This window comes from Bemisia tabaci, chromosome 7, assembly GCF_918797505.1.
Source record: "Bemisia tabaci chromosome 7, PGI_BMITA_v3".
Lineage (NCBI taxonomy): Eukaryota > Metazoa > Arthropoda > Insecta > Hemiptera > Aleyrodidae > Bemisia > Bemisia tabaci.
Window position 1 is genome coordinate 24,726,135 of NC_092799.1, and position 27,364 is coordinate 24,753,498.

Here is a 27,364-nt window from a genome sequence, read left to right on the forward strand (position 1 = left end):
TCCAATTCTCTGAATTTTGTCGATTTTTCGGATTATAATGATTCTTTAGGCTACGTCATCGTCCTTTTTTTTGCTAAAAATTCAAAATCTACCGAGATTTTTCACCTAATCGATGCTATGTACAGGGTGGCCCAGACCTACCGTACCAGGCCTTTTTTTCCAGGGATGAATAGGGAATCGACCCCAAGGAATCCGAATTTTTTTCATGGTCCCAGAGCCCCCCTGGCGCCCCTTGGACTATTAAAGGGGGGTCCGTACTTCAAAAGTCAGGGTTTATGTCAAAATTTTTAATTTATTTCATCGGAATCAGAACGTACGGAAATTTTTAACTAAAATCGACACCAAGAAATACAAAATCGACCCATCCGTGTCCAAAATACCGACCCCTAAAGATGGGGGACTTGTGAGGGACAGAGCCCCCTTTCAGAAAAATTCAAGTTAGTTAAATTGACGTGGAGACTCGGAAAAAATGTGTATTCATGGGTACTCGACCCCAAGGCATCCAAATTTGAGGGTCCCATTGTACTTAGAGACTTTTCTCATGGGGCACAGGGGTAACCTCCACACCAGTTAAATTTAAAAGTTCTGAGTCCCCCCAAAACCCCGTAAAACAACGCAAGTCCCGCCGGGCGATTTTCTTTCTCTCTCGCACTCATACGCGAGACGCTTGGCTATTTTCTATCTCTCTCGCACACTTAAATACAGTTGCCAAATTTCTGCTCATGTAATTTTTATTCCTATATTTCAAAGCAAATTATTTTCTCTAATCCGACAAACCTGCGTTAACCTCCAACAGAGCAGTGAAGTGATGATTGTCTAGTGGCATTTTTCCGGTCAAACTATTAGGTGCACATATTCACTGATAGTATTTTCTTTTTATCAGTGATATATTCTTCAATACTGAGAATATATCCTTTTATACTATAACTGATATTCAGTTGATGTGTGCTGTGTTAATCTCCATCACTTACCTCACTTGTCAATCCAGAATTCATCGCAAGAATTTTTTCATGCTTGTCATTGTTCCATGATTTTGATAACGCATCTTCTTTTGTATCTTCTTAATTTAACAAATTCCAGTTGTTCAGAAAGCAGACAGACAGATGCTCCAGGAGGTAAATCATTAACCTACCCATAATCTCCCAAAATACTTTAGTGATAGAACATCTACTTGATACCGATCCCACAATTCTGAATACTGCTTTTCCGAGTATTCAGAGTAGTGTAAGATTTATTATCTTATTGAGTCACTTTAGTTATGGAATAGTTTGCTCTTGCTTCTGTCTTCTACAGACATGGTATAACAGATCATATGTTTAGTAGCAGTCCGTAAATAGCTAACTTTTATCCAGCCGGTAGTATACAGTAAGGTTGTCCAAAAGTTGAATGCAAGAATGCAGCCCTGCAGTCATCAATTGTCTGCAAGCTTAAGAGGTTACAGTTTAGAACTTGCGTCAGACAGTTGTCCAGTTAATTACTTTCTGTTTGCAAGCAACTTTGTTGTAGTCGTCCAGTGGTTAGTTCGTACGTGTGAGTAGATATTTTTACCCATATCTTTTTTGTTTCCAGACTATGTTTTGTGCCGATGGTGTGGTTCGGATCTGAGTCCTGCAAGTTACATCATCAACTTTAGGAGCCCCACTGCGATCAATAGTAGAAATCAAACTATTTTTGGTCTGCAGCAAGTTTTCGTTCAGTCGCTAGAGAATCCATTGCATATTCGATTTGAGACTATCACCGTATCAACTGCTCACTGCATTGGCAAAGGAGATGTAAGTAATTCAGCGAAGTTAATTTTAAATACAATTACCTGTTCCTGTCTACTTGTCATTTTTGTCAGGGAGTAAACCTGCAATGACTCAGAATTCAAGGCATTTTTTTTTTTTTTTTTTTCATTTTGTAATCGTAACGATAAGGTTTTGTGCTAATTTTTACCTCTTCAGGTTTTAAGGCTTTTCGATGAAATTCAATGTTGAGGGTGCAAAATGGGGAGAGTGATTAAGTATCACTGTTGAAAATTTTATAAATAAATGTGCATTAGGGAATCTCTTAGTATTACCCTAATATAGTCCTCAATATAATATCAGTGTAAGTAAGTATTTTTTTTTTTTTTTTAAATTGATTCCCAACGCTTAGCAAATATTTTGGAGGAGAATTGTCACTCAAAATTTCTTTGGGATCTTGAAGTGAGATGCATACACAGTCATTTAAATCTGAAATGGAAATATTCCGTCGAACTCGTCAAAAATAAAATCGATTTTTGTGTTTTAGGCGCTAGAATGGCCTTCAAAGACGATCGATGATTTAAATCCGATGGGGTGTGCATATGTAAAATGGTATATGTATGATGAAATCTATGTTTTTTTGAACCAGGAACCAAATGAGCAGGGTTCCGAATTGCTCTGAAGCTTCCACTTCTCAATCGTTATTACGGCGGTGCTGTTATCTCCCACTTCTTATTCTTTTTCCCATTTGCACTAATTATTTTGGATTCATCACTTGCGGCTGGCTGGTGATTGCGGACTGCCTGCGACATATGCATTACACTTCAAGATCCCGAAGAAATTCTGAGTGGGCAACATAATTTCATTTGCCTCCCTCTGAAACGAACCGTGAAATATTTTTTAAGTTAAATCATTTTTGAAAATTTTATTTAAAGGTTTTTGGCCTGAAATCTGCTTCAGTATATCTGCATTTCCACCTAAAATCGATGCTGTTTATGAGGTTTGACTCTCTGCTGAGGAAGGATTTATTCTCTTAGGCAGCCCATGTCTACTTGGTTTTATCTTTCCAATTTAATCATCATAATTTCTCATCTCTTTTTCAGTGGCAAAGTGACTATTCATGGTTCCCTGGGTACTCGTGGAAACCATGCGTTTGTGCCAGATGTGGACGCCATTTAGGATGGTAAGTCTTTTTAATTTTGAAAATTGATCAAGCTTAAGTCATTAGATGGAACAACAAATTTTTCAAAAGTCTCACAGATGAGATGTTGTATGACTTGTAAGAAATTGTATTGAAAAGAATGTACTAGCTCAGAAGTCCTATAAGATTCAACTTTTTTACCTTCAATTTGGTCATCTTGAAGTGCATTACCAACATGTTTTTCAGCAATTTTGCCACTCCTCTAACTCTTGCTCAAAACCACCTTTTACCGGCTGTTTGAAGATTGCCTCTAGAGCTTTTACCATTGCAATCATGGAGTCCAATTGTTAATCGCCGTGGTTATTTTTGGCCTGAACATGTAGAAAAAAGTCATTAGGAGTCATATTTTGACTAAGGCGGTGACATCTTGACATTTTTCATGGCCAATTACTCCGTGACTCTTGCTGCTGCAACATCAGGCATACACCAAGAATGAGAGTCAACAGCTGCGGAACGCACCAAGTGCCAATAAATTTCAGGGGTTGAGAGATTCTACACAAATAGAGTTCAGATGATTGTGCAGCATTGTAGGAACATCAACGACTGAAATGCTAAGTATCTTGGCAGCATCTTTCAATGTCTGACAACTATCTGTTGGAATGATCAGACCTCAAATGTCGATAATCATCTCAACTAAACTGAAATAGCAGTGTCAGGATCACCTCAAAATTCACCCCCTCTTTAAACGCTTTCAACCACCTCTCATATGTCCCTTTGAACATCATACTATTAGACTAGCTATCACTTGTACGGAGAACGTATACAGTCTTCATGGAAATTCCCTGGCTAATAGGCAAAGCCATGATGCTAAGGGAGCCTTCACAGTGGTCATGTCTACTGCAAATTGCATTTGAAGCAATTATAAGGTCTGCTTTCACGCAAGTGGTTTCAACCACACATGGTTCTGAGGTCATAAAAGGGTTATGATATACCTTTTTCACTCAAAGTTGAGGCTAGCGTATTTTCACAATATGTATTTGAAGTTGATAATATATGTTGTAGCTCTATAGAGACAAAACTTCTTTTTCTCAATTTTGAGACACTCTATTATTGTCACAGGAGATACCATGTATCTGGGCACACAAGATTGTATTCAGGAGACACTGAATATTAATTTCTCGTTGTTTTTTCCTTGCAGGATGTTTGAACCTCTGAGCTCAGCAAACATTGAACGTATTTATCCTTCATCAGATGGCTTCTACGCTCTCATTTTAGATAACTTGATCAGTGAATTTTGTAAGTTCTTCCTGAGTTTCATCGATTTAAATTTGATTCTATTAATTTGGATCCTTCTGAAAACCAGTTATGCCAAGTCGAATGATTCCTATCAACATTTAATGGACAACACAATTTTTTTAAAAGAAGCTTATCTATGCACATTGTTTTCTCTCTGTGAAGGCACGCAATAAATGTTTCCAAAAATGTTATTGCTGAAGTAGGAATATTTTCATCTATGAAGTAAAGGTTTCATGTTTTATGCCTTTGTCCAATGGTCTTTTAGGGTTGCCGGAAATCTTGAAAACCTGTAAAGTTAGGGAATTGGCAACGACTGGGAAAAGTCAGGAATGTCATACAAAAAGCTAGGGAATTTAGTATGTTTAGTGATATGATTAGTAGACCTTAGAAGTGAGTGTAATTAAAAGAGAAAAGTCAAAGTGGAAGTTTTATTCGATTGTCAGGGAATCTCAAAATTTTGGGCTCAAGGAAAAGCAAATATAGTTAGGGAAAGTTAGGGACTTTAAAGATGAAGAAAGTATGGCAGCTCTGTCCTGTAATTTTGAAGACTTCTAATTGATTGAGAGACAGCATGCTTTTAGACCAAACAGGAACGAAGACTTTGCCAAGAGATGAAAATTTAATCAAGTCTCAATCAACCACAAAACAGGATAGGAATTAGACCTCTGAAAGACACGTTCCTTCATCCAAATTTCACAAAGAGCATGGTGAATGTATTTAAAACTTATGAAATCAACTCTAAAGTGATAAACCAGTGGTTGCATTTTACACAGTAAACAAAACACTCCATTCAAACTCCCTGCCTGCTACAAAACCACAATCAACATAGATCAAATTTACCATTGACAACAACCCATGCGTCAGGCAAATAACCAGAGCTTGGTTTCATAGCAATTTTTTTTTCCATTTTTGTCGCACGGCACCTCTTATCTCGGCAAAAAAAAGTCACTCTGTAAGGAGATTTCTACATTGTAAAACATTCCTAAAGTTTTTAAGTGCCTGATTACACTGGAGATGTCTTCGGTTTTTTTGGAGTTGGGAGTTGACTTAACGCAAACAAGAAACGGTTCCTTTATGCTGTGGATTTGGAAAGTTTTAGTATGTCTATCATAGTCTTTGTAAAATTTTGGTAGGGAATTGCACACTGTGCGTAATGTCCTTGTTCCACTGAAGGTCCATTATTTTTTTTTAAAAACTGACAACCTAGATAAGCATACTTAATTTGTTGTCAAATTTCAAAAATTATGATCCTTAAATTATTCATTATTATTCTTAACCAATAGGGATATAAATTGTTACCTTTAATATTTAATTGTCTTGAGCCAATCAGTCTCCACTTTAAAAGGTTCAAGCATTTCAAAGCAAGTTCAACATTTTCCGCAGAAACTTGTGAATCTACTTTTTATTTTGAGAAAAATTTAAATGAACAGTCTGCATATATTCTTGGAATAAATTATCATAAATGACCATGAATGTTTCATTGTTCAAACATTCTTTTGATGCTCTCCTGCAGCTTACCTGATTTTTAGTTCTTCGAAGGTGAGCCGCAGTTTTGAGACTAGAAACCTCTCTCTGAAAAATGAATTTCACAATTCTAGTATTAAATTTTTTAGGATTTCATTCAAGTCAATTTAATTAACTTTCTTTTATTTTTTGCCAGATTCAGATTCGCTTTTAATTAAGCCAAAGGTGACTTTTCGGTGACCTGAAGTTGAATAACTGGTTTTTCTGAACCAAACTGAACTCAACATGAGCTCTCTCGAAACTGAGGTTAATGAAAGCATTGACATCTCTGATGCCCTCATCAACGAGGCTGCCAGACTAGAGAATGAGTACCGTATTATCGAGGAAGTAGAGACTCCGGGAATACATCCTAATGCAAGCTTCGAAGATGGAGAAAATCCGGAGGTTAGAGAGGCAAATTCAATTCAGGAAACGTCAAGCTCTCCGGTTGAAGAACCAGTAAAGACACCGTCTTTAAGTCAAAGTTCTCCATCAAAAAATCCTGAAAGTAACTTTGTGAAAAAAGAGGCAAATTCAACCCCTGAGAAGAGGAAAGCTGAAAATAGTAGTTTGAAGCGTCAACCAACAGACGATTTGCTGGATACTCTTCGACCGCAGCCGCCTGAAGCCAAGCAGTTGAAAAAAAGTTTTAAAATCCCAAAACTTTCAAAGAAGAATGCACTAGCCATCAGCAAACCTTCCAGTAGTCTGACTGAAGAGCAATCTCAATTCTTAGCAGCATTGGAGCGAGACTTTTCGCATCGATACACTGATCAAGATGAAGATTACGTCAAAGCTGCAAACAGTAAGGTTCCACCACCAATAATCGAAGACTTCTTTTGCCCACCTAGGCGGAAATTTAACCGTCCCGAAGGTTCCTCCCACTATGATAGAAATAATCGGAATTCTAGTCCCTATGGTCATCATCCAAGGCATTATCAACATAAGTATTCCAGAGACTATTCTAATAGCAGGGATTATCCTAGCCGCAGGGATTATCCGAGTAATAGAGATCATCGTAATAGAGAATATCCAGATAGGGACAACCCAAATTACAGGGAAAATTCTGGCAGCAGGGAAGATCACAACAGTAGGTACCAGCACCAACGTCATCAACAAAGATTTCAGCCCTACTAAAATTGTATTACCTGTTCATGCATACGGTTATGAGTCTATCTTTTCTCAGAATGGAGTTTATCTACTTCTAGCTTTTTTCTTCCTTTTTTGTGGTTCAGTAAAGTGCTGAAAAATATCCCCGTTTACTTTTTAGCTCTCCCTTATTTTGTTAACCATGGTGATAAGAAGCTATGAGATGATCTGTCTTAGTGTATATTTTGGATCTATAACCCCTGTGGCATGAATTTTGTCCAGTTGAGGATTTTTGAGGCATATGGTGGGCAGTGATTAGCAAACAATAATCAAATGACGTGGATTTGGAAGGTAGATTATCAGTTTCAAGTTGCATCCCTTCGCAAGCCTCAGTGTCAATAACAAATTTGAATTCATATTTTTCCATGTGTCAACAGAAGTCAGAAAACCACAACTTGAGAATTTTCTAGGCTCTTTTTTAGCCATTTAAAAAAAAATTTCTAGGAAGAGGCTCAAAGTCAAAACCTTTGTAGTTCAACATGTCTGGAACATCATGCGGTATGAATATCCTATTAGCGCCTAAAAATTGTCTAAGATCGCGCACTCCAACATAATAATATAGACCAATTCTCCATTAAAGGTTATATGTTATGTTTCTCTTCATTTTTTGAGCATGTTTAAAAAAAATTCAGACTCATTTTACTAATACTAAGTATTTTTTGATTAGAACAAGAACCAGATGTTTTAACTTTTTGTCAGGTTTTATGAAAGAGAAGTGATCTGTCAGGAAGTCATGAGAAATCAAAATTGACTTTGCCCAAGTGAAGGAGGATATCTTCAAAAATCTGTCCCTTACTACCTTAATCTTGGGGTGCTTACTACTCTGAGACTTCTTCTCATTCCTTTAACCACCTCTCACCAATTGTGCCCCAGCAGCAAGCATCTCTGCTTACGTTTGAAGCTTGTGGCGAGGGAAGGAAAAGAGGTTTCTGATCGGTAAGCAAGACCAGAATTGCCAATATTGTCCAATACTTGTGGAACGTCGACTTCGATCTCTCATAACTTCTGAACAGATTTTTTTCCCAGACCCATTACCACTTTAGATCAGCTGCAGTCATCAAAAAATTTAAAAAAAACTGGTTCCCACTCAAATCCAAGAGTACATGTTTTGAGTAAAATTAGTCAGAAATTTTTACAATATCATACTCTCTGTGATATAAAATTGTAAGAGCAATGCATTACTTCTGAGGGTTGGGTTTGGACCACGAAGTGGTCAGGAGGCGTAGCCCCTACTTCCTAAAAAAGGAGAGGAGTGTAAACTCAACTTTCAAGTGAGAACTGCCAACTCTCTTTTGAAATGTTACAATACATGTGCAATTTTAAACGATTTTCAGTGTGAATAGGATATTATGTAAAATCTTTTCCCGTTCAAGAGATGTAAAACTACCAAGGTTTCAATTAAGATATGGCAACCCCCCCCCCCCCCCCCCAATTTTTAAGAGAGAGGAGTCTGAAATTTCGGTATAAGATATCTTAGGTTCAGTAATTCATTTATTTAGCTGTAAGAGAATCTTAGTGAAAAATGAAGTTTTTTGAATCAAGTTGTTTTCACCCTTGACTAACAACGGTGCTTTTGCACAAAAAATAATGTCCACCAATGGCCCAGAGTTCTAGTATTATACATGTTTTCAAATTCAGTTGAGAAACTTATTATAGTCTGTTCCATATCTACCTGTTGGTTGCACTTACTTTATTGATGTGCTGTTCGAGTTTTAACTCTGTCTTCGGGACAGAAGGCAACAATCATGAGAACACAAACAAATTCAATCAAGTTTTTCCTTTCAATTCTTGTCATCTCTACCTCTTTAATTTATCATGAAATAAAGTTTAGACCTTAGTTTTAACATCTTCGTTTCGTTCAATCAATTTCTCAATAAATAGATCATTTTCTAAGAAATGAAGCTATTTGAAATGAAGAGGCAATCTGTGAAATCGTAGCATGTCCATATATTTTGCTTAAAGGCTTTTAAAGACTAAATTATTCATCCACAAATATTGGTCGCAAAAATTGATTCTGATCACTAAAATTTTGGCTTGAGTGATATAAGCCGCGTGAGTAATTCCATGACTCTTCTTTAATTGCTCTGGAACAGCCTGAACTGTCTCCATTGTCTCATAACAGATGATGATACTTTTTTCCTGATTTTTTCTGTTCTTTTCTTCACAATTGTTCCAAACAAACTTTTCATTTACATCCCTGATAATATTTCCCTCTTCATCAGATATCATCAGAGTTCCTACTAAAATTTGTTACTCAAGAATTAAAGCACCCGACGTAAAAATACGTCGTCCAACAACCTCATTTTCAGGTTAAGAAGCATTCAATTAGACCTAGTCCGAATATTATGGAACTGAGCTGCCAATCTTTTTAGTATTTGTATGTATTGATAAGTAAGGTCCTCTCAATCACAATCAATTATTGTTTTTCCCTTTTGAACCAATAATTAATCCTTGCTGGTTCCTTAAATTAATGCCAAAATCAAATCATGTAACTCAAGTATCAGCAGTCAAGAGTTTCCTCAGTATACATTTCCTTCACAGGAAGACGTTTCTGAAATGACTTCAAAATGACCAATAAATCGAAAATTTCCTAAGTTACACGCTCTAAAAGACATTAATTCAGGACGCCCATTGTTCATGTAAAACCAGAGACTTTTTTAATTCTTGAAAACTTTAAAACCTGAAATTTTTTTTATTGACTTAAATACAATGAAGAAAAAATAAGAAAAAATGTGTTAATTTTAGAAATAATTGAAGACTTATATATTTCATTGTATGGCAGCATGTTTAAAATCATTTGCAATTATGGTTGCATGGCTAGCAATGTGACATTTTCTTCCATTAGAGCTTGATTTTTGCAATCAAAATAGGTTGTTAATGCGATGGTTGAGTGTTGCTAACCAAAATGAAGAAGAGTCTCCACCAATTGAGCTATGTAAATCGTGCACGGAGTATCTTAAAGGCATTTATTCAATACCTTTTTGCGATTTACATTGATCAAAACTTCGATGAGCCTTTTAATTTTGATCAGCAATACTCAAAAGTTGCATTGGTAGCCCATTTTGATCGAGGGAAGTGAGCTTAGAAACTTTGAGCAGAATTAGATTTTTGTTCGGAAAACCTGAAAAATTGTGTCTCTAGAGTGAATGGGCCTTCTGAAATCATTATTGCATAAAATGTTCTTGTGTATTCTAATTATTTGTATTTAACAATGTAATTTTCAATGCCCTAATATCATAATCTGATGGTCAACAATAGATTCTTTGGATCTGTTTCCATTGAGAATTATCAATGTTTGACTCATTTTTGCAAATCTGAAGGGTACCAGTTGATTTTTTTTCTATTAAAACAAGGTTCAATAAGTTTTTGTTTTCTCTTAAATTTTTTCAAGGAACAGAAGTCATCTCATGATGACTTTGTTTTCCAAACGTGATATTTATACAGCGTTGTAGGCTGCAAGATCTATAAGCTTATTGTTTCTTTTTCACAATGGAATAATTGTTAAATTTTATCCTTGCTGAAATCTGACAGCCTAAGGATTATTAACTTGTTGTGAATTGTGACATACAATTATCATTGTTTGATTTAAATAAAGATAAATCAATGAATGTATATTTTTGTTTTTTCTTTGTCATTGAGATACTAGAATAAATTGAGTGCTTGAAGTTGAGAAGTTCAAGAATATTGATAAGATTTTATGATTTTCTTTTTTTTAGCCAAAAAGAGTTAGCTTATTTCCCTTCATAAAACTTCTCAAAATTCTTTCTTGCATTAAGGTTGACTTAGGTGTAAATGTAGGTGGCTATTTTTTCCTCCTACAGGAAATGTCAGAAATGAAAAAAACCTGTGTTAATGGACACCCAGGTTTTTAACGGGCTTTGGATTTTAAAATTGAACTCTTTGATTCGCAAAAAAACTAGTTCCTACTTAGAACCCTCTTTGGTTTTTCATTCCTCATCTTTTTTTAGTGTATTTTTTCCAAGTATACTTGCATTTTGCCTTTAAAGTATCTCATAAAAATTCAGTGCTAGGGGTCAAATCACACCCACGAAAGCACCATCATATTTCCTACACCTCAGCAATCATCAATTAATCAGTGATGCTTACTATGACTCTGGCTACTTCTCATGCATTGCTATTGAAACCTAAATAAAAAAAATAATGGGATGTATCACCATAGTGGATAACATCAATCAATGTTTTCAAAACAAGGACGACTCTGTTAATATTGGACCTAGGAACTACATGGGCAATTTGCCATTGGAGGGATCTTAATTTTCTTGTCACTTGCCGATCAAAATAAGATTATTTGGTTTGTTCGATCAACCCAGTCTATGAAGCTAAGTCACGTTCATTAGAACTTACTTTAAAAGTTTATTATTGCTTCTTTTTTCCGGAGCTTTTCATGAAGGATTTTCAGTATAGAGAAAACTGGAACAAGGTATAAAATTTAAATCTTGTATAATGCTGGCTGAAATTTACAACTCAAATCACAGGAACATAATTGGAAAACTCATCCAAATATATTAGGTATCCACCTAGTTAGCCAACTTGATGATGGTTTCTCAGCCGATGGTTTCTCAGGGCTGGTAAGTCTTTGAGGAGTGGACTCTTTTTTTCCTCCTAGTCCAAAAATTCCTCCTAGAAGTCCACCGCTAGGTTTTGGAGGAGTTGGATTCGGCTTTGGTGAAATTTTCGTGACATCAGAACCGGGCCTGCTGGGATTTGCATTGCTTGGTCCTCCAGAGTCTGAGCCCTGCTCAGCGTTCATATTGCTTGCTGCATTTACATTGATGTTAGAGCCTTGGCTCGGATTGGCATTGCTACCAAGATTTGAGCCTTCTTTATCAGACTTTGTATTGCTAGCCCCGAAAAGGCCCAAGACAGGATTTGAGGGACTTGGTTTAGTGGGCAAAATTCCACCTAGCCCTGAAGTAGGCTTCAAAAGTCCACCAATCGCTGAGGTGGCATTTAGTACATTTCCCACTGAGACCGTACCACATGGGTTCAGACCAGAGAGTGCGTTGCTGAGAGAATTATTCCACAGGTCTACAGGTATCGTGGCTAAGATGCCGTTTATGTTTGGGAAGTTACACTGCGGAGATTTCAGACGATCCAAGAGCCCTGTCCAAAGACCCATCTCACAGTATCGAAAACCAGTTTTCACCTCTGGCGAGGATTTGATTACCACATATTCGGACTTGTCTTTGGAAAAGGGCGTCCAGTTGACTGCCAAGTTTTTCACTGCAGGGTTTCTGAAATAAGAAAAATAATATTTTCTTAGGATGGTTCATGAATAATGTGTGCAAGTAAAATAGTTTATCAGAGAACCTTTTGAGATATTCCAAGGAATTGTTCTGAGGTGCAATGTTAGTGTCCGAGAACAAACTTGATAACTTCAAAATACAGATCATGGACTTAAAAAATATGAAAATGGACAAAATTTCTAGTAATGCTCTTTTTAAAAAAAAAAAAAATACATTCCTCATTAGTTACAAATTATCTGGAGAGTGATTATTGCCAAGTTGGGTTCAAAGGTCTTTGAAATATTTAACGCAAATGGCTTTAAAGTATCCCAAGATGAATCGCATATGTACAATTTATTTTTGAGCCAACAGAGCGAACACAGGTGCATTTTAAGCCCTGGATATAAACGAATAAAACTCGGAATCGCCCTATTCTAAAATCACGCAAACATCACATTGCCTTCCCTTCCTTTCGATTTAAAATTTTTGAAGGTTGTAACTTTATATTTTTAAAATAATACTCCTCTGTGCTATAATATGGATAACGCTCTCTTAAGATTTTAAACAGTAAAGCCTCTTATCTTATAAACATCAACTTAAAAGTTATCTGGTGGTTAACAGAACCAGGAAAAATTGTTGGAAAAATGCTATAAATATCAAAGAGACAAAATAGGTAAGTAATAGACTACCTAACGACAACCCACAAGAGACCCTGCAGTTAGTCCGTCATTTGCCCCCTTCCTCATTACATTTTCAACCAATAAGATCCCTCTGTACTCATTATGTCTGTTTTGTCCATCAATTTCAATAATCAGCCCCCAGATTTTGTTGACATGACAAATGATTTTTAAAGGAAAAAGAAACATCCATTACCCAGAGCGAACAAATTCAGCGACAATGGAGGAAAATATTTCTCTTGTCCTCAAATCCTCATTAGATAGTTTGACGGAATCAACTTCTTGGCCTTCAAGAGAACGGACATCAAAGAGGTTCACCAAGTCTTCTCCGTGAGCGACTTCATTTTCTGAAGGTTGGCTGCCTGTGTCTGTTTTGTAGATAGGTGAGCCTCTGAAGAGCTCCTTAACCAATTTCTTTGCTGCTCGAGAGGGTTGCTCAAAGCTGTAGAGATAAGTAGGTGCATTTGATCCTCGCAGGTTAGAAGTCATGAAAACAGGTAGGTTGTACAGAGCATCAGTGGTCATCTGAATTCATAAGGAAGAATCATTGGTTTTTGTACTTTCGATCTACAATTGAAAGCAATAAATGTGGGCTTCCTTGATACGAGTAAGACGTACTCTACAGGATGTCTACTAAAACAGGCTAACCAAAAATCAGTACTTTTACAGCACTTCCTTTGTACATTCCCAAGAAATTCAGAACCTTCTTAGAGGGAAAATTCAGCACTTTTTCAATACCCCCATTTGGCGATTTTCGGAAATTTCAAAAATTTGAAATTCTCGCTCAAAGGGCAACAAAAATGACACAGACATATATTTTCATTGGTGACTTGAAGATTAACTGACTGCACAATCGCTATCTTGCAGGCAAATACTACTCCAAGAATTAATTCGCAGGGGATTGTATACTTTTCAGGCTATATATTCGTCGGTACGGTACCGACGGATAAATGGCTATTCGTCGGTACCGTACCGATGAATAAATAGCTATTCGTCGGTACCGTACCGATGAATAAATAGCTATTCGTCGGTACCGTACTTTGATTTTAGTACGTAAATTATATTAAAGATATGATTTCTTAATAATATTTTGGTGGAAGTTAAGAGCTAAAAATTGGGTGAAAGATGGAAAAAAAACCCAACACGAGTTGTAAAGAAATATTCTCCAAATTTAATTTATGTATTTAATACTCTCACATAATACTGAAATGTACTACTCTGTCAAATAAATAATCATAATACTGAAAAGTACTTCACTGTCAAATGAATCATCATAATACTGAAATGTACTACTCTGTCAAAAGAATCATCAAGAACGCTTCTTTTTTCGGGTGGTGGGGCCTTTAGTTTCATTTGCAGGTGTTTTCTTTCGTTTTCGTTTTTCGGGGGGATTTTCCACAGATTGTCGGTCGGCAACGGTGCGATTAAAGGAACAAAGTTGTCTTGCTGGCAGTTTAGGTCGCCCTCGTGAAATGACTTTACTCTTAAATTTTAGCTTCGTGAAGCTCTCTGCACTGACATTTTCGTCAGATGGAGCAGCAACAGAAACCGAAGATTCGCTAGTGGTGGAATAGCTCTCTGCACTATGATCGTTGTTAGTTGGGGCAGCAACAGAAACCGAAGATTCGCTGGTGGTGGAATAGCTCTCTGCACTATGATCGTTGTTAGTTGGGGCAGCGACAGATACTGAAGATTCGCAAGCCGTGGAGCAGCTACCATGAACTGACAATAGTTGTACATTTGTAGCACTTAGTATCTCCGTGTAATTACAACAGAGCACCATAGATGGCGTTTGCTTGTCCATTCGGACCAAGGCTTGACAACACATTTTTATTAATTAATGTCGCCGATGCGGTACCGACGAATAGCCATTTATTCATCGGTACGGTACCGACGAATAGCCATTTATTCATCGGTACGGTACCGACGAATAGCCATTTATCCGTCGGTACCGTACCGTTAAAAAACACACACGGTATGAAGGAAAAGATTCGGACAGTGTGGCGGAATTTCTGCACATTTTCAGTACTTTGGGACAGCCATTGAAAATTCAGAACTATATCCAGAAATTCCGAACTTGTAGCCACCCTGCTCTATGTATTGCTGGTTATCCCTTCATTGATGATACTCAACTCTATTATAAAAACAATTTTTTGGATCTCAAAAATTTTCTGATGTTTTTATGTATTTTCAGAAATAATCTTGTTTGTTTATTCGAGTCAAATTAAAAAATAATTACAAGACTGTAAATATTTTTCCGTTACAGCAAATGCCTAACTGAATAACGAGAGTAATTTTTCACAAAAAAAAAAGTTTCAATTATTTCACTTACTTGAACAACCTTGTCGAGCTCAGGAAGTTTTGGGGCATTGATGGTCAAAAGCTTCAAATAATCAAGTTTGCTGAACAAGGCATTTATTAATTCATTCACTCGTCCCGTTGGATTTAAGCCTGGAAAAATAAAGAAACAATCGATTAACAACAGAAATCTGAGTCAAATAATGGGAAAGGAGGAAAAAATTAAAAAAAGTTTATGTTTTATGTTTTCTGTGTAAGTTTGAGTATTGCCAACAGAAATGGTTATTAACAAATAACAGTGATTGCTAACAAAGTTATTTATACATTGATAATAATAGGGATGCATCTTTCATTACACACAGACAAAATCAATTTTAATAAAGAATTCAAACTTCCACGAGAGAAAACTCGGCCAATTTTTGTAACTATAAATTTACAGCAGGTAAAAATCTGTGTGGAGGCATTCTGGCTTCTTGAAATTCCACCTAAAATTCGCTGGAAAAGTTGATAAGTTGTTAGTACCTGTGTTGGCTGATATCAGAGATACTGGTAAATTGCGATCCAAAAACTCCGGTACATCTTTTAAAACTTTTGTAATTTGGTTCTTGAGGCTACCTGTTAAGAAAAAGAGTAATTGAGATTGAAATTATGATAAATACTATAAGGATGTAACTTTTAAATAAGTAAGAAATTAAAATTAATCAATTCTAATCTTGCAAACCGATGCTCAAAAGGTGAGTGACAGAAAGATAAAACTCAGCAGACTAATTGATGATTACATGCATACAGCAATGAACTAGGGAGAAAGGCAGTCCCCAAAATGCGAGGAGTACCTCAAAAGTGAGGTTTCGAACACACTAGTAACTGATGTAATTGCGCTAGGAAAAATCTGACGTTGCAGTCTTGTTTGATACCTCTATCCCTTTAAAATATGCCGTTGTTTGATCCGCTAACATTGTTAGTCATGATTTGGGCAGTTAAATTAGTCAGAGCGTACCAATGCTGTCACTGCCGAGTCTGCTTCAATAAATCCCCCGATTCCTCATTTCTGCGATAAGCAGAATCCACAAAGTGATACAGTTTTTAATTTAAAAAATACGTAAAACCCATAGACATTTATCATCAGCTAGCAGAAAATTGCGGAATTTAGGTTGTGGAAATGAGAAACTTGCACAATTTGTGCAAAGAATTCACAACAGGTTGTATCGAATTCACAACAGAGAAAGAAGCAGTTAGCCATTGACTTCTGACGAGATAATTACAATAATGGGGGCAAAAATGCTAAAAGATCCAAGAGGTACTACCGAGGAGTTTCTTCATGTCAACAATACTGAGAAACACACACCTTTGACAGCAGTGGATGTTTCATGCATCGTAACACCTGTAAGCATAGGGACTTGAGAGTAATTTCCTTCTTTGAGAGAATCCACTGGCGGCTTGTTGAGGAAATATGGTAAAAACCATTGATCATCTTCACCCTCAACTACTGCACTAGGGTTTAGAGACTTGCCCAATATTGTCACAAAATCATCACTTTGCAAACGAATGAACTGTGAAAAAAAAAGAAAGAAAGAAGGGGGAAAAAAAATCAGTACACATTCACAGAAAATAATCTCGCTAAGACCACTTACATAAAGAAACTGGCCAAGCCTCATAAAATTTTAGAGACTAATTGTTCGCAAAAAGTAGTGATATCATCTTCAAAACACATTACATTCTTAATTATTTTCCCTGAGGTTTTGTACCATCAAAATCTCGAAGTTCTGTAAACCAAGCACCAAGTAGGGCTACCATATGTACATTATTTCATACTATAGTGGAGAGTAATGAGTACAGCTATTGTAAGAACTGAGTGTATCAAATTCTCACTCCTGAGCTTTTTCCTGATAAAATATTTGAACCTTTTGGCAAGACATGGCAAAAAATATTTCTAGAAGGAAAAATACTCACGAGATTACTGTAGTCGTTCGAGACTATGTCTGGTAATGGGAGCTTTTGCATGCATTTGACCTGGGCCACCTTGCTTTTTTCTTTATCACAACCAGAGAGGCGAGTGATGTTGTTGGAGAATGCCTGCGGCTTCTCATCAATGGCAAATGATGAAACAGATGTACCACTCATCGCAAAAACTCCGCTGATTATGTCTGCAAAAGATTTTCTTCAGAACTGGTAAGATATCCTTTTAAGCAAATCACTATCAATCGGGTTATGATGAGAACATAGATAAAATTCTAAAGTAAAATTTCTCTGAGGCCACTGAATAATAAATCGATCTAACTTGGATTAAGTTCAGTAATCTTCCTACCTGGATAGAATATTCTTAGACATGATCACTCACGGAAAAAGGACTTTATTGATTGACAGAAACTTAAAATTGACTGATTGATATCAGAATATAGAGGAATGTTCTAAGAAAATTTGAGGGGAAAACGCCCAAAAATGCCAAACCGAACTGAAAGTATGACAGTTTGAAACTTGCAGTTCAAGAAACATTTTTTCAAGAAAAAGTAATTTAAAATACAAATCTGTCGAAAGGTTTTGGGTTAGATTTTTTCTGGTCAGACAAATTGGATACAAGACATTAAGTTGGAATTTTTACCCAAAGTGCGTGGAAACTCCAGACAACTGGAAATCTCAAAACAGAAGAAAAAGCTTATTTGAGCACAATTTTTCCAAGAGAGATTTCCAGTATGTAAGATTTAAAAATTTAAAATTTACGAAAATTTGAAAACTTTTAAACAAACTTTAAAACCACTCACTTACATAAAATTTTTTCTATTTTTGAAGCGGACGCGTTTTGGAGGTGTCACCGACCTCCGTCCTTAGCCCGACTGGTCAGTCAGATGATCTCGGTTCGGATTATTTCCAGTCCCTCCATTGTGTTGACATAAATTGAGCATATTGTTCTGAATAGTCTGTTATTTATTCCGATAGATCCGTATTAAAATGTTGTTCTTATTTGGTACAACCACGTAAATATTTCACCATGTAATGAAAAAATTAAACACTAAGAAAAGGGCCCGAAACTGTATGTAACATTGAGAAATGGTGCTGGTTCAACCATTTCGCAGGAAAACAAAGCCAAGAGATACAAAATTAAAATTAAGTCAAAAATAAATTTTTAGAATTCTAATGCGCACCATTACGAAACTGAGGGGAGAGTGTCATCTCAGGCATTTGCAATGGAATATTAAGTGTTGGAGTCACGCCGAGAGATTTATACGGTTTTGGGCCCTTATAGGCCTCACTGCAGATCACTTCGCTGGAGCCCCAACTTAAACATGCCCGCAAAATCCAGACGGCATTAAAAACGCCGTCATGGATATGACCCGAGCATGACACAAAAGTGTGGATCCTCGCGCCATCTACCATGCGCTGCTGACCAACTCTCAAAACAAAACAACGGAAAACCCAGAAAAATATTAATCCGACTGGTTGAAAGATGCGAACCGCATCTAGACGCAACCCGACCCTTCTCGAACAACGAGAAGCTCATACCCAAACTGGCGTACAAATAAAAGATTAATCACTGAGATGCCCAAACGTATTAACAAGGTGGAGAAATGCTGGTCCACAACATTTCGCGGAGAAACAAAGCAAGAAAACCAAACTTTAAAAATTAGGAGTCTAAAATAAATTTTTAGAACTCAAATGCGCACCAGTTTGCGAAACTGGCTACCTCTCGCATGACTTTCCAACTTAATATTCCATTGCCAACTGCCTGAGCTGAACACTCTCACCCCCTCAGTTTCGTACTGTGCGCATAAGTGTTTCTTAAAAATTTATTTTTGACTCTAATTTTAATAATTTTTGGTATTTCTTGCTTAGTTTCCTCCCGCGAAAATGTGTGGACCACAGCACCATTCTCCACCTTAATTTTTTTCCCATATATCTAGTCTATTTTTCTCAGGGACTTTTTTTTAGTAGTTTCTTTTACATACTCAACAACTTGTGTAGTGATTTAAACTCCTGTAACATTTACTCCGAGATTTCCAGTTTTCTGGAATTTTAACTCACGTTGGCTAAAGATTCCAACTTATTGTCTTACAACTCGTGCGTCTACCGCAATCAGATTGTGAAATTGGATACAGCCTACCACATGGCCTGCTAGAGTTCAAATTTAAAGGTAGGTATGATTAGATCCACCTAACAGCTAGAATGCATAAATTATTATGTCTGGCTAGACTAAATAGTTGAATGTATAAATTCATTTGCCTTATTGAGTTTTTCTTACACCAAAACAGGACTTTTTTACGGATCTATAAATAAGAAGAACAATTTTGCCTTATCTGGCAAAAAGCAGAACCCAAGTAAGTCAAAAGCACCTTCTTATGAGTTCAGAGAGGCGAGGCAAATTTTTTAGGATAAATACAGATTGGGTGAAATGGACTGAGTTAAGCAGAAAGGAACCAACCCACATTTTGGAATAAATTGAGTTATGAGTGGTTTTGAACTCGACCACTGCTCTACTATCTATCGCCAAAAATTCAAAGTTTTTGTTGGAGCAAATTTTGCAGAAACAGAATTTGAAGTTTATCTTTTACATTGAGTCTTATGCAGGAGACAAACTTTAAACCTCTTTTTCTCGGTTCGATCCCGATGTGGCTTGGTTCCTTTCTGTTTAACTCCGTCCAAATAGAGTACAGATTATAAAACAAAAAAATGAAGAGCCTATAGATACCTTTGGTAAAGTGGGATATTCCCATGAAATTTGCAATGGCAGCTCCAGTGCCATGTCCACCAGCGACAATTCTGTTGGGATCACCACCAAAGTATTGGATGTAATTTTTGGTCCAGGAGAAAGCAGCATTTATATCGAACAGACCGGTATTACCCGGCAAATCTGTAGTGGCATCGCCAAGAAAACCTGTAAATCAGTGACTTAGTTAAGTAACTTTTTAGTGAAAATTTTGACAAGGTTAAAGGTTTCCAAAGTTTGTGGGTTACTGATCTTCCTACAAACTAACATGAGCAGCTCTCATGTTTTCCAGTGAATTTGTTGGAGAGGATTCAAAGAAAGCAAAATGTTACATTCATTTTAGTAAACAGGTTCAAGTGAGAGAGAAAAATCTTGTAAATCTTACCTAGGGATCCAAGTCGATACTGAGTCGTAACAACAATTATATTATTTTTGACTAGGCTTTTTGGTTCGAATTGGGCACTTGATCCACTGACAAATCCACCTCCATGAATCCAGAAAAGTACAGGGTATGACTCTTCTGCAGATTTGGAGCTCTTCTGTAATTTCAAAAATATTTTTAACTAAAAAAAGTGAGTTTGTAAAGAGAAAGAGAGAGAGAAAGAAAAAAAATATTTGTGTATTCTGAACAAGTACTGTACCTAAGCTGCAGTGAGAATTGAAAGTTTAACTGTTTATCTTAATGCAGAGAAAAAGTGTCACAATTTTAATTAGATGTTGATTGGTACGATTATTTACTGGAGATAAAATACTAAGATGTACTTTTAAATGAGAACTGACGTAAAATATGTAAAGCTATACTGTTCAAAAATGACACTATTTTTATCTATAAAAAATTGAATAAAAAATTTTCCCACAGACTTGGTTAGAGTCCAGAGGTAATGCAGTAGAGCAAAAATGCTTACCCAGAGACAGCTTGAGTTGATAAAACTCATAAATTTTTAAGAAGTTGCCTCTGAAACTGACGAACATCGAGAAAAATATAATAGCTCCTCCCTTGCGGCTCAATATAGAGTTGAACATAACTATCGGATGATACTTGTTGTGACTTATTTTCTTTTGGTTGTATCGTTTTGCGTATCCCTCTTATGAATAGCTGATTTTTGACTTCTGATCAGCTGTCTACCTCATTCGCACTACATGCTATTTGCTTTTGTTTGAAGAAACTTTTTAAAATTTTAGACGGTTTACCAGGATTAACTAAAATTTATTTTCATCATTCTTTCCACATTCATCTCATTATTATTGTTTTTTTGTTTTGTTTTTTTTAAACACATATATAAAATAATTTCCGACTATGGTGCGGGCCAATTAGTGAAGTTAGTGCAAAATGATAGCCATGAGGTGCCCACTTCAGCTGCGAGGGCTCATTTTACCAAACCTGGAACACCTGGTATGAGTGTGAAAATGAGTGATTGATATCAACTTCCTTATATGTAGTTAGGAATATTATGCTTCCATCAGGAGTGTTATACATAGTATGGTTCACAGTGATGAAGAATTGACATTGTTCCTGTCCACTGACTATTTCTATCTTCTATACGTCAGTAATTCAGTATGAACATGAAGGGTTGAGAGTATACTTTAAAGGTTATTACTAATAGATGGGATGTTAGGGCAAAAAATACTTACTTTGGGGGTGTAAATGTTCAGAAAGAGGCAATCTTCATTGCCGATGACTTGTCGATTACTAGTATCATATTGTGGGCATGGTGAACCAAAAGATGTTGCTTTTATATCGCCTCTTGGAATTCTTCTTTTGGGTCTCTTGGAAAAATAAATCATAATTAGATTGCAAGTTTGCGGATAGATTCACTCAATTGTATGTATTTATGCTGAAAGGAACCATGTTGAACGAAAACCCTTAACGCTCTCTGTTTGGGCCGTAGTATCTTGATTCATTTTGCGAGGAAAGCTCCGTGCTTTTGAAGGATGCCTGCCATTCCTAATATGTTGGAGCGCCTTCAATTTCCTATGATACTGTGTGTGAAAAAGTTGCTTCAAGCGTTTTGGCACGCTGCGGCGCGGCGGGGGGCAGCCAGCGCGAAACGCGCATTGGCGCCTACAAACCTAACAGGGATACTTCACGCATTGCGCAATGCGTGAAGTATCCCTGTTAGGTTTGTAGGCGCCAGTGCGCCGCCGGTCCGCTTTGTGTTAGGCTCTAATATTTAATCTCGCGGAGTCAGCGTTTTTCGTCTCATTTGAAATGTTTGCACACTCTGTATGGATTATTCTCATTTGAATTAATGAAAACATAATATGTATTAAAGGAAAATATAATGTGTGTTTTGAAAATATTAAGGTGATTCCGTACAAACTTGAGGATTTACAAAGCGCACGAATTTCTACACAATTTCTTGTAGCTTTTTGTAGCCGATGGCGATAATCTGTACAGCTCGGCTGCATAATTTTTTATCGCTTCGTGTGGTCGAGCTGTATGATTTTCTCCGCTTTCTACTGCCAGCTGTATAATTTTCTGTAGCCTTCTTTAGTTGGCTATAAGAGCTCCTATGGTCTTTTGAAACGCAGCTCCTATCGCCAATTTTTACCCGGGTATATTTGGACTGAGTTAAGCAGAAAGGAACCAACCCACATCTTGGAAAAAATTGAATTATGAGTGGTTTTGAACTCAGCCACTGCTCTACTATCTATAGCTAAAAATTCAAAATTTTTGTTGGAGCAAATTTTGCAGAAATCGAACTTGAAGTTTATCGTTTACATTGAGTCTTATGCAGGAGTCAAACTTTAAACCTCTTTTTCTCGGTTCGATCCCGATGTGGCTTGGTTCCTCTCTGTTTAACTCCGTCCATTTGTGTTTCCTCGAGACTTGTATGAAATAGCGTTACCTGGAACCGATACTCCTTGACGGGGGGCTCGACGAAGCGGATGCCGCGGAAGACGACGTAGTCGCCGCCGTTGGAGCCGACGATCTTGGCGTTGGCCTTGGTCTCCGGGTGGTCGATGAAGACGATGGGGTCGGGCGACGGGTCCCTGTCGTCGCCCGACTCCGGGAAGATAAGAGGTGGGTCCGCAGGGCGACCCCCGACGATCCGCTTCACCCTGGCCCCGCCGAGCGCCCTACGGCGGCGACGATTCTGCTCCGTGAAGAACTCTTCGAAGGCGCGCAGGAACTCCCCCGACCCGGGGGCAGCTAGCTTGCAGGCGCGCACCGCCTCCGCGGAGATGGTCGCCGTTGAGTTAGGCGCCACGTTGCAGTCTTTGAGCAACAACCCCCGGCTCTCGTTCTCAGCTTGAGCCGCCAGGGTTAAGAGAGTGCATAGAAGTAGACGTAGCATTTTCGAGGAGGAGGATTTTTTTGCCCGATTACCGGCTGAACGATGTTCCACCTCCTGAGGCGGCAAAATTTCAAGCTCGAATCTTGGTGTTTAAAAATTCTCGAGACTGATTAAAGGCTTCAATAAAATGATCATAGCTCTTATCGGGGATTTTTGTTTTCACGCTAGTATTCCTACGTTTATCCCAGCAAAGTTTAAAGATTCAGAAGAGAAACAAATCCCTTGAAGTTTCTGTAATTGTGATATTTTAGATTTGTCCATCAATAAAGAAAAAAACGACGTTGCTTTCTGAGGGCCGATGTTTCTTGGAAATTTTTTGAGCCGGGTCGGTAGGCGAATACTGTCCCACCGGTTAGTAGATTTTTTAAAACTTGTTTTAGTTTTTTTGAACGTTTGCTGTTGAAAAAGTCCCAAAATTACGGAATGAAGACTTGGAGATGCAATGTCACTTTTTCTGCATTATTCTTTCATACGGTATATTTATCCTAGAAAAGTTTGAAGATTCAAAAAAGGAAAAAAACCTTAAAATTTTTTGAAATTTTGGCTTCGTCCAGTAAAAACAGAAAAAGTCCAACTTTCGCAAGATGGAGTGCACGCCTCGTTCCCCTATTTGAGAAAATTGCGTGGTTAACTTGAGGACTTTGAAGATCGAGTAAAATCCTTTGATTTTTTTGAAAGTACAGCTTTGCACACGGTTGAAAAATTAATTCGTAAAAGCCAAGGGCCTCAATTTACCTACTTTAAAAAAGAAAGAAAAGAAAAAAACGGAACATTTTCAATTCTCAAAGACAATTTTGCTTGATTAATAAAATTCAAATGCAAAGTTGAACACCTAGAGGTTTGCGGAATCGCTCTGAACCTCTCCCTCTCGAACCTGATGGACGCGATGCACCTAATAGAGACGCACTGATTTTTTCACTTGACTGGTGTAGTTCATGGACACATAAGGTACCGATAGTTTTAATACTTTTTTTTTCACTGTTATCGTTTCCCCCGAAGGAACTGACATGTGAGTAAATTCGTCCGTACAGGGACGGGAAAGTTGCGAGGCTGGGAAAACTACCGATTCGGGGGTCTCTCAAGAGAACAGAACGCGAGGCACGACGCAGAATGATACCGCGACTTTCGCCTTTTTCGGCGTTGATACGGAGGGACACGGAACGGCTCGGCAGCGTGCGACACCCGCCAACTGCTCGCAAGATCACAGGGGCATGGCCGGCGATCGGGGCATGACGAATGACAGGAGCCGTCAAGAAGTGGTTTGCCGTGAACCGCCCGTGCAAAACCAGTCATAAGCGCATCAAGTCTGTCTCCCCTCAGTCATCGGAAGCTTTGATAGTAGAGATGAGAGCGGGGGGCTGAGCTCCCTGGCCCTGCATGGCCGGCGGCTCTTGCTGCTGTTTCACCGTGGAAAGCAGCAAAGCAAAACAATTTGGAAACTGATTTATTTTTCAAAGCGCCACTTCGACGGCGTAAGTCCGCGATCACATGTCTGGTTTGCGGCGTCTGAAAATCTCCGCTACCCTGGTAAAAATTGGCAGTAGAATCTGTGTTCCAAAATACCATAGACCTACAGCCGGCTGTAAGATTTCCAATAGCTTCTATAGCCGGCAACACAATTTCTTATAGCCTTTTATAGCCGATGGCGATTAAGCAACAGCCTGGCGATAAAGTGTATGCTAAACGTTACTAATTACGGATGCTAGGACTTAGTGAGTTTTTGGACTACCGCTCTCTTTTTGGGCCGTAGTATTTTGATTTGTTTTGCGAGGAAAGCTCCGTACTTTTGAAGGATGCCTGCCATTCCTAAAATGTTGGAGCGCCTTCAATTTCGTATGATACTGTGCAATACCTCTAGTGTGAAATAGTTGCTTCAAGCGCCGTGGTACACTGCGGCGCGGCGTAATGCGTGAAGTATCCCTGTTATGTTTGTAGGCGCCAGTGCGCCGCCGCTCCGCTTTGTGTTAGGCTCTAATATTTAATCTCGTAGAGTCAGCGTTTTTCAACTCATGACCTTGTAATGTTTGCACACTCTGTATGGATTATTCTCATTTTAATTGATGAAAAAAAAATAATATGTAGTAAAGGAAAATATAATGTGCGTTTTGTAAATATTAAGGTGATTCCGTACAAACTTAAGGATTTACAAAGCACACGAATTTCTACACAATTTCTTATAGTCCTTTATAGCCGATGGCGGAAAAGCAACAGCCAGGCGCAGGCGATAAAGTGTAAAGCCCGGCGATAGGAGCAATAGCCCGGCTGTATAATTTTTTTTCGCTTCGTGTAGCCTGGTCGTATGATTTTTTCCACTTTCTACAGCCAGCTATATGATTTTCTATCGCCTTCTTCAGTCGGCTATAAGAACTCCTATGGTATTTTGAAACGCAGGTCCTATCGCCAATTTGTACCAGGGTATTCTTTTAAATGAGAACAAATTGATATCATTCCTGGAAGTTTTTGCAGAATTTTCTTCGCACAGAGAAGAAAATCACGGTAGTTTTAATGAATTGCCGTTGAGTAGTTTTCCGTTTAAAAATAAAGTATGACAGGCACTCTGCGACGTCGCAAACCGAGTTATGTGGTTGCCGACTTACACCGTCGACTCGTCTATTTTCTTTTAAAAAAACTGAATGATTCCGCTTGGATAGCAAAATTCGTCGTTGTGAAAAATGAAAGGGTCGTTGGAGAGCGCACTGTCGTGCTAGGTCAATCAGCAGTAACTGCGAGATTTTCAACGTACAGTAAAACGCATGTGGTATAATTATGCTTTATACGTGGTGTAGGAGGAGGTCGCAACTTTTTCCGTAATCATCGGCGTAAATATTTCAGTTTTGGCTTTCATATAAAAAGTATCTTCTTCTTTGAAACGGGCAGAAATTTTTCTGTTAATTGTGTGGACTTACGGCAAAATATTTATTTACTGCTCTTTGACGTTAGCACGGCAGCTTACTGTCGAAAAGAGCAGCAACGAACAAATTATCGAAATTGATTTACTATTTTTCAAAATTCTCCGAATAAAATTTGAGATAAAATTAAATGATTTCTCTTAGATAGCAAAATTCAGTTTTGCACAAAAAAAAAAAAAAAAAAAAAAAAAAAAACCGCTTTCAGTATAATCATCTGGCGGACGGATCAAGGCGCGACGTTGAAAGTAACGCCTTGACGGTGAATACAACTATATCTACTTGATGACTTGCCGGGTTGCATATCGGAATTATGAAGGCGCTCTGGTTATCTTTACTTCGCGTAAATTCAACGATCTGTTGTGCTAAGGAAGTATGCCATCAAGTGTCCGGCAGTAATTTCGTTGAGGAGGTAGGTTTAAAAAGACCCTTGGTGCTCTTCGCGTGGAACAGATTTTCTGATCCCTCATACCCTGCAGAGTATTAGTCCAATACCTCATTGCTCTATGCTTAACATAGAGCGTGATACGAGAATTTGCCAATTTGGTGGAAGTGAAATGGCAAGTTTTGGTACCCAACCTACAAAACCCCTGCACCAGGACGTTGCGTGATGGTGTGTATTCGACACTCCTCTGCTCACTACTATTTTATTACTAGGGACTCCCCTGGCCGCTACGCGGCCCAACCCCCAGAGGGCGCCTCGCGCTTTCTTAGGCCCGCTTCGACAAAAGAACGACAAAAAAGAAAGAAAGAAAAAAAAGAAAAGATCTTCATACCCGACTCTCATTTGTCCAATCTCCCTATGGCCGGGAGGGATTGGACCAATATGAATCGTATGAAAAAAAATCGTCATTTATTTTAAACTTCACGCCAAGACTTAAACGAAATGGAACGGAGCATTTCGTCTCTTTTGTATAGATAGTCTGTAGCAAAGGAGCGTACTGCCATTTTACTTACTTCACCCTACTGGCAGACTAAGATTCAACATTTTCCGCTTAGCTCAATTTCGCCCCCCTTTCTGAGGTTTCTGGTCCCCTTTAATATAAAAAAAACCTGGGTCCTATTTTCAAATTCTGACTACAGCGGGCTCATCCAGGGCCGGATTAAGGGGGTGGCCAGTGGCCACATGGGCCGCGGCCCATGGCGGCAAATTTAGGGGGGCGGCAAATGTTGTAATTTTTTCAAATGTAGGTATCAAGAAAAAAAAATCTGATTAAAAAAAAAATAACAAACGAGAAAAGGTGAAAAAAGCTTTCATTTCCTGAGGGTTAAAGTAAAGTAATTTTTAATTTGTTCGTCTTTCGGTGATACAACTGATACAAGAGACAGAAGTTGAGAGAGAAACCAAACACGCAATTTGGCCTAGAGCGGCGCGGCGGCGCAGAGAGCAATGATGACGAGGACTTGAGATGGAAAGGAGAAGCCC

General features: G+C 38.0%; 2 protein-coding genes across 8 annotated transcripts; one reads left to right on the forward strand and one right to left on the reverse strand.

Moving 5' to 3' along the window:
• The first annotated feature begins 787 nt into the window (after positions 1-787).
• On the forward strand, positions 788-10,425 carry LOC109032267 (protein cereblon). 2 transcript variants are annotated; one of them, XM_019044307.2, is made up of 5 exons: positions 788-1,115; positions 1,570-1,772; positions 2,828-2,907; positions 4,064-4,161; positions 5,822-6,039. In XM_019044307.2, the coding sequence occupies exons 1-5, from the start codon at positions 1,028-1,030 to the stop codon at positions 5,863-5,865; spliced, it is 513 nt and encodes a 170-aa protein (XP_018899852.1). In that variant the 5' UTR covers positions 788-1,027; the 3' UTR covers positions 5,866-6,039. The 2 variants fall into 2 exon arrangements, with proteins under 2 accessions (XP_018899852.1, XP_018899851.2); XM_019044306.2 differs by lacking the exons at positions 788-1,115; positions 1,570-1,772 and having other exon boundaries at positions 5,822-10,425.
• An 832-nt stretch (positions 10,426-11,257) lies between these two features.
• Positions 11,258-24,899, reverse strand: LOC109032265 (carboxylesterase 1E). 6 transcript variants are annotated; one of them, XM_072302142.1, is made up of 11 exons: positions 23,865-24,899; positions 22,583-23,263; positions 21,366-21,500; positions 20,119-20,272; positions 19,716-19,901; positions 16,985-17,178; positions 16,380-16,584; positions 15,557-15,649; positions 15,069-15,187; positions 12,933-13,261; positions 11,258-12,068 (listed from the first exon to the last, which is right to left on the reverse strand). In XM_072302142.1, the coding sequence occupies exons 2-11, from the start codon at positions 23,030-23,032 to the stop codon at positions 11,327-11,329; spliced, it is 2,607 nt and encodes an 868-aa protein (XP_072158243.1). In that variant the 5' UTR covers positions 23,033-23,263; positions 23,865-24,899; the 3' UTR covers positions 11,258-11,326. The 6 variants fall into 6 exon arrangements, with proteins under 6 accessions (XP_072158243.1, XP_018899850.2, XP_072158242.1 ...); XM_019044305.2 differs by having other exon boundaries at positions 22,583-23,428; XM_072302141.1 differs by having other exon boundaries at positions 22,583-23,517.
• Between the last annotated feature and the right edge of the window lie 2,465 nt (positions 24,900-27,364).

Excerpts from the sequence above, each read along its gene's own strand:
- LOC109032267 (XM_019044306.2), top strand. The coding sequence starts at position 5,911 with ATGAGCTCTCTCGAAACTGAGGTTAATGAAAGCATTGACATCTCTGAT.
- LOC109032265 (XM_072302142.1), bottom strand. The coding sequence starts at position 23,032 with ATGCTACGTCTACTTCTATGCACTCTCTTAACCCTGGCGGCTCAAGCT. Across the intron at positions 17,179-19,715 it reads AATATCCCACTTTACCAAAG|ACATAATCAGCGGAGTTTTT; the intron begins GTATCTATAGGC and ends AATCTTTTGCAG. Across the intron at positions 15,650-16,379 it reads AACATCCACTGCTGTCAAAG|GTAGCCTCAAGAACCAAATT; the intron begins GTGTGTGTTTCT and ends TTTTCTTAACAG.